At 53.1% G+C, this 7072-nt stretch overlaps 1 protein-coding gene across 3 annotated transcripts; it reads right to left on the bottom strand.

Moving 5' to 3' along the window:
* Positions 1-910: 910 nt before the first annotated feature.
* Positions 911-6615, bottom strand: S100A2 (S100 calcium binding protein A2). Of its 3 annotated transcripts, none has more exons than XM_058539192.1 (3): positions 6518-6615; positions 2021-2168; positions 911-1159 (listed from the first exon to the last, which is right to left on the bottom strand). In XM_058539192.1, the coding sequence occupies exons 2-3, from the start codon at positions 2159-2161 to the stop codon at positions 1007-1009; spliced, it is 294 nt and encodes a 97-aa protein (XP_058395175.1). In that variant the 5' UTR covers positions 2162-2168; positions 6518-6615; the 3' UTR covers positions 911-1006. The 3 variants fall into 3 exon arrangements, with proteins under 3 accessions (XP_058395175.1, XP_058395178.1, XP_058395176.1); XM_058539195.1 differs by lacking the exon at positions 6518-6615 and adding an exon at positions 4342-4603; XM_058539193.1 differs by lacking the exon at positions 6518-6615 and adding an exon at positions 3595-3688.
* Positions 6616-7072: the final 457 nt, after the last annotated feature.

Below are 7072 nucleotides of genomic sequence, written 5' to 3' on the forward strand. Positions count from 1 at the left end.
AACCAAACCTGAGCTGTATAATTACATACCTCAGGCTTCTTACTGTGTGAGGCATTTATGCCAACTTCTTTAAGCCACTGTTAGTCAGGTTTCCCGTAATTTACAACTGAATACATTCCTAACTGATAGAGAATTTGGTAACTGGAAGTGGGAGCCATCTAAGGTAGAAAGAATAAAATATGAGAACCTAACCTTTGCAGGCTGGAAGGTTGGTGACTTTGCTATGAGATGGCAAAGCATTTGGTCAAACTGTTATCTGATGTACCATAGGATGCGTAATATATGGAAACCTAGGCTACAATTTTAGGGAAAATGGTAGAAAAAAATCAGAATGTTGATATGAACTAGCTCCTAGTAGCTTTCATCAGAGACCAATACGAGAGGAATAAATTCAAACTAGAGCTAGCCAATCTGAAAGCAGATATCTTAAGAAATACAGCTTTGCTAAAAAGAGGGACATTGCCTATGATCTGCAATCTGACAAGAAGTCCTCACTATGAAGCTTTGACGGGTTGGTTAGACTAACTTATGTCTCTTGAGCAGATCCCAGTACAACTGGTTGCTCACAGTATTGAATGTGAAGGTCTGTCCTTCATTCTGAGATTGTATCCTTCCTTCTTTGTTGGAATTTTTCTCTTTTTATGAAATGATAGTGATGATAGATGCTGTTTACCTTTTTTAATGTCTTTATTTAGCATAAAAAAATATTAGCAGACTACCTCAATTTCCAAATTTTTACTGGTATTTGAAATCCCAAAGTCTGGGACCTGAAGCACAGCTCTAGCCTCAGAGAGAATTCTAGAAGGAGAGTTAGGTTCCAGAAGGGGGTGGGATCTAACAAGCCCTCAGTTTCCAGCACTCCAACTAAGCCAGCCAGGTTACAGAGCATCACTGAGCTATTAAAACAATATCAACAAGCAAAAAAGTTTATTGAGTACAAAACTAAAAGGGATAGAGAGTCCTCCTGGGCCCAAGAGACCCACAGCAGGGAGCCAGGAGCTCTGCTTCAGGGCCGGTCTGGCGAGCCCTGGAAGAAGTCGTTGCACATGACAGTGACGAGGGCCAGAAAAACAGCGTACTCCTGGAAGTCCACCTGCTGATCGCTGTTCTCATCCAGGTTGCCCATCAGCTTCTTCAGACCCTCCTCATCCACCTTCTCCTGAAAGCGAGAGAGAGTGGGGTCATCACCAGGCCGCTCTCCACCCCATTTCCACACCAAACATACACTCGCTGGTCAGAGCCCAGCTCTCCCTCCACACTGGACAGCTGGGTAAGCGGTGGGCAGAGAGCCCCTGGGAGTTACTAAGAGGCCCCGTGAGTGAGGACAGAGTCTCCAGCTCTCCCTGCTGGAAATGGGGAGCATGCCAGGCACTCCCTAGGCACAGGATCAGCTCTGCTCCCCACAGGAGCTCAGCAAGGTGGGCATCTTTACCCCCATTTTGCTGATGAGGAAATGGAAGCCTTCTGGAGCCACAGCCATGCCCCATCACCAGCAAGTTAAACTCAGAAAAGGCAAACTATTTTTAATATCAGCCAAAATGAAATCAAATTAGAAAAATTTGACCAAAAAACTTTTTAAAGAAAAGATGGACATGCTTTATATATTCAAAGTCTAAGATCTGACTTTGGGATTATTTGAGATTCAGCAGTTAATCTGGAGGATACCGGGAAAGAAAAGGGTAAATTGAGAGTTGACTGCATTTCTCTGCAAAATGTCCCAGGGTGCACATCTTAGCTGGGCTTTTCTCTCCCTACACACCTTCTTAGGTTGGCATAAATTATGAAAAATAAAAGAGAGAGAGTTGTGTGACCTTGGGCCAGTCACTTCCCCTCTCTGGGCTCTGGTTTGCTCAACTCTCCAATGAGGGGTTTGGACAGATGGACTCTGAGGGCCCTGATAGCACATCTATTCTCTGCAAAGCTGCATCAGCAGGCACCCCAGAGGAGGGGAGAAGAGACTGAACCTGCGCCCCCACACTCACACACCAAGACCCTCCCATCCCAGGACAGCCTCACTCACCCCCACAAAGCTGGGCAGCTCCTTGTGCAGAAGCTCCTTCATCTCCCCCTTACTCAGCTTGAACTTGTCGCCCTCTTGGCCAGAGTACTTGTGGAAGGTGGCGACCATCACAGCCAGCGCCTGCTCCAGGGGACTGGACATCTTGGATCTGAGGGCACATGGGTGGCAGATGATGGAGACACCTCAGCCCAGTCTGCAGGACCCACTTCTGCACTTGTGCCCCCAACCACCTCTCCAAACTGCTCTCTGAATGGGAAGGCAGGGGCTGTGTCTCCTCCTCAGACTGGCTTCCTGGGCAGGGCCCATACTTCCACCTCACTCTGAGGGCAGATGCTAAACCTTCCCCTGTGTTGGAAGTCACCAAGGGCAGGGCCTCATGTCTCCTTTGATTGCACTTGGGGCACACCCCAAGGGCAAGGCTCCCAGCTTTGAGTGTCTGTGGAAAGGGAAATGGCAGGGTGGCCAGAGTCCCATTTGGAACCCTCTCTACACAGCTCCTTCCCAGGCCAGTGGGCTCTGAGTCAGCGCTGGGGAGATGGGCTTCTCCGTGGGCTAGTTAGGGGGGCTCGCTGGGGTCTGGCAGTAGCCATGGCTACAGCCTAGGGGTATGAGCTTCCCTGAGGAGTTGTTTCCCTCCTCAAACCAGGGGTTCCCAAGACCATAGGGTGTCACTCTCCCATCTAACTGGAAGCTCCCTTGGGCAGGTATGTTTCCTCCCTCAGACTAGGGGCTCTAAGAGGGTAAGGAGTGTGTCTCCCCTCACACTGGAAGCCGCTGAGCCGAGGGGTGCTGTCTCAATGCAGACAGGGGATGGGTAGGTGGAGGTAACTGAACACCCTCCCCCACAGGAAGGATCTGATTGGGATTGGAGTTAAAGAAATTAGATGAAATTAAATGTCCAGTGCCCTGGGATCTGGGAGGAATCTGGGAACACAAGGACAGACCTCAGAGGTCATCTTTTCCAAGGCCCTGCCTCTGAGAATGCTCAGACCAGCCCAGAAGCGTTAGGCAGGTCCCAGGGTGAGGCCACAGGAGCTGGTGCCAGAGGCAGGGAAAGCCCTGGGCCTCTCCTGCCAGCCCCGCCTTCAAGAGGTGGGGGAAGACAGGAAGTCGCAGTGGGCAGAGCTATGCCACTACTCAGGGCAGGGACCCAGGAGGGCCCACACACTTGAGATCTCTGGCTCTTGTTCCTTAGTCCTGCTAGAATCCGGGACTTGGCAAAAAAAAAACAAGAAAAAAAAACAAACAAATTCAGGATTCTCATTAAAGCACCCCACACACACCTCATACTCCCAGGCCTAGACTCCCAAGAAGGGCCTCTAGACTGAGAGACCCAAGAGATGGTGCCTCAGAGTAACCCCTAAACTGAGACCTCACAGAGGAACCTGGAAAAATCCTCTCTGACACTTCACAGAAGCTCCCCCCAAATGAGAGAGACCCAAGAGGCCCCAGGCTGATCCACCAAGGAAGCCAGAATGAGAAAACTATGGAAACAAAGATCAAGACACAGGGACAAAGGCAGAGACCCGTGGGGGTCCTCCCCACCCAGCCCTCAGCAGGAGAGAGGTACTCACCAGACCAGATGGCAGAGAGAGACTCAGGAAGAGAAGCGAAGGGCCAGGTGCCCAGAGTGGGGATTTATATGCCAGCGCCACTGGCCCCCAACTTGGCATTTTAAGGAAACCGAACCTGCCCTAACCTGATCCTGCCAAAGCCTGGCCTTCTGCCACCCCCACCCACTCCCTCCCAGCCCCCTCTCTCCCAGAGACTGCCAGCTCCACCACCAGCTGGAGGGGAGCGCTAGGCCCACCCAGGCCGGCCCCTGGGCCCACCCAGGCCACAGAGGGGTGTGGGAGGTGTCATGGGAAGGGGCAGCCTGGGCCCAGGGGGAGGGGAGGCAGCGCTTGTTCGTGGGGCCTGGAGATACATGCCAGACCTTGCTCTCATGATACATGCCTGTGAGTCACAGCTCACTGGTGTGTCAGAGGCTGCAAGTGCACACCGGGACTTCACAGGGCTGTCTATATGCGTGCATGTGTGTGTATGTGTGTGTGTGTGCATGTGTGTGCGCACACATGCGTCTGGGGCCACCTTTAGAAAGCTGGTGGCCAGAGAAGGCAGCTGGGGGCCATCAGGAAGAGGAGGGCAGGGCTGAGTTCAGGCAGTGGGGGAAACAAAGCTACTTTTAATAGCTGGCACAGGAATACCTTTTTATGGTATAAGGAAATTATACCATAAGGTATATAAGGAAATAGGAATAATAAGGAAATAATAAGGAAATAATAATAAGGAATAAGGAAAGTGGGTGTGCTTGAAAATACCTTGGAAGTCTCCCTTTGGGTGGGAAGGGGTCTGGAAGGAGACAGGGAAGCAGCAAGAGATGGAGATGGCTCTGCTTCAATCACAATTGGGGTGAACAACGGTGAGCAACGTCTGTGTGGAGTGTAAGGAAGCCTGGAGGAAGTTTGAAAGGGAGAAGAGAAACTCGGGCCTTGAGAAGTCCAGCTTAGGGGGGAGGTGAGTGAGGACTGGACAGCTTCCCAAGCTAGGAGGCCAGGCCTGAGGGGAGGCTACAGCCACGGCCCTCCCTCACCCGCCTCCACAGGCCCCTCCCCAGACCCACAGAAAGGCAAAAACTGTGGCCATTCAGGACCCAGCCCTGGGGAGGTGTTTGCGGGGCACATCAGGCTTCACGCGCCCCCTCTCAGACCCCCTCGCCTACTGCTCTGTGTATCCACAACCCAGTCTGGGCACCGCCCTTCCTGTGGGCGGGCTCCCCTCTCTGCTCCAGATGTCCGGCAGCTTCTTTCCCCTCCCCCAGCACTCCCAGTGGTAGGTGACTCACCAGAGGTTCCAGGCCCAGAGGCACAGGCAGTGACTCAGCATCACCGCCCTCCTACCCCAGGGCCAGGGCAGCGTGGTCCCAGGGCAGCAGGCGAAAACCCCAGCCCAGCCAGAAAGAGAGAGTGCTGGCACGAGACCTTTGCTCGGGCCCACCCCGGGAGCTTTGGATTAGGACACCACAGAGAAGCTCAGACTGAGAACTGACAGAGGATCAGCCGGGAAGCCAGGCTACTCTCTTCCTGGAATCACCATGAGACTTGGGGGCAGCCTGAGCAGCGTAGATGAAGTCAGGCCTTGGGGCCCCCAGTGTCCTCTCCTACATCGTTGTACAGCCACCCAGTATCCCCTCATCCCCAAGGCACTTGGATCCCTCATGCTACAGCTCCTCCCCATCAAAACCTATTTCAGGTAGAGCTCAGAATAAAAATCTTTCGCCTTGAGGGTGAGGACCATGGTGCCATGCATGGCTCTTCACAGTACTTCTCCCATTGTAACTGAGGCCTCCAGCTGATGCCGCTTCCGCTCAGAAGCCACAGTGGTGTCCCCATGGCTCTTCCACAAAGCCTGGCAGTGAGGTGCTCCAACTGTGGCCCCCACCTGCTTTCCAACCTCCCCTGCGTACACCCTAACTGCCTTGCTTATTGTGCCTTGAGCACACCAATATGCACACCTGGTGTGGCTAAGACCCACTGCTTATCCTCATCCCTCTGCTCAGAATGGCCCACTCACCACATCTCTTCCTGTTGAAATCCCACCTATCCTTCAAAGGCCAGTTAAATGCCACCTACTTCATGGAGAACTTCCCCAGGCCCAACCCGATTCCATCTCTACCTGCTGTGTCCCATACAAAGCACTCCTTTTGTCCTTGCATACTTGGAGCATTCTGCTCTAGACTGAATCACTTGTGTACTTGTCTTCTCTCGCCCTCACCCCCACATGGTGAGCTCACTGGGCAGGGACTGGGTCTTATTCATTTCTGCATAAGCAAAGGGTGCCAGGTGCCAATCAGTGTTTATGGTTACTGAATGGCAAGGGGTAGAGGGTAGCTGGGGGTAGTATATAGGAGCCAGGGGACCTTCTCACCTCTCCAAATCACACCACTGATTATGTACCAAATCATAACTTTTCCTCCAGATCCCAGGAGTGGAACTGAAACTCTGGGTTGGAAAACACAGCTTCTGAGAGCTACAAATCCCTGAGGAGTGCCTGCAGGAAACATCTTGCTCCAGGGACCCAGGGAAGGAGGGAGCTGAGCAAACTCCCCAGCAGGCAGGGACGGAGACAGGCAGACAGGGAGAGACAAAGAGGCAGTCAGATGGAAACTGGGAGAAAAGGTCAGAGAAAAACAGTCACAGAAACAAAGGGACTGTGAAGGAAAAGGATGGTGCCCACCAAGTGGCCATATTCCTGAGACTGGTGAAAGTCACATTAATTTGTCAATAACTCGCTGTGCGATCTTGAGCAACTCCCCCCGTCCCTTGGCAGAACAGGAGGGTTGGATAGAATGACCCCTAGAGTCCAATCCCGCTCTACATCCTCCACTTCTCCGTGAAGGCAGAGAAGCCGGGACACAGGCAAGCAGTGGGCACATCCCTGGCAGTGACTCTGCCGGTGTCCAGCCTGAGAAGCTGAGTCTTTGCTTTCCATCCCTACCTCGCCCCGGCTCCGGGTGCCAGAAGTTTCCCGCCAGCGGCTGCTGGGTTTTGCCCGCCTGGTTCGTGCCCCCTGGTGGTTGAGACCTGTCATTGCAGGCCAGTCTCTCCCTGCTCTCCCTCTTTCCCTCCCTCTTGTCCCCTCCAGCGGCCCTTGCGGTGCCCTTCTCCTGACTCACACAGGAGGAGGCAGTGCTGATTCATCTCCAGGGAGCCTTCCCACACCCACACCCCTCACACCTGCCTAACATATAAGGTATTTCCTGGACAGTCCCTGCTGAGGAGCCAGGTAGACTTCTCAGATGGAGGCCAGATGCCTAGAAGCTGTTTAAAAGCCTTAAGGATGGGCAGGAGGGAACTCGGGGGCAGAAGTGAGAGCTGAACACTGCCAAGTTCTGACCACCCACCCCCTTTCCCCGAAGGTAGTTCAGAGGAAAGGGAAATGGCCTCACTGTTGGGGCCCGGGGTTTAAGCCCCGCCGTTCACTCTGACTCACCGTGCAATCTGGGTGAGCTGCACCACACCTCTGAGCTTAAACTTTTTCCCACAAGGATCC

This window comes from Diceros bicornis, chromosome 4 (assembly GCF_020826845.1).
Source record: "Diceros bicornis minor isolate mBicDic1 chromosome 4, mDicBic1.mat.cur, whole genome shotgun sequence".
NCBI classification, from domain to species: Eukaryota; Metazoa; Chordata; class Mammalia; order Perissodactyla; family Rhinocerotidae; genus Diceros; species Diceros bicornis.

Bases quoted from the DNA above. Each gene is read 5' to 3' on its own strand.
- S100A2 (XM_058539192.1), bottom strand. From the start codon at position 2,161: ATGTCCAGTCCCCTGGAGCAGGCGCTGGCTGTGATGGTCGCCACCTTC. The intron at 1,160-2,020 runs GTGAGTGAGGCT...TCTCGCTTTCAG, and splicing joins AGCTGCCCAGCTTTGTGGGG to GAGAAGGTGGATGAGGAGGG.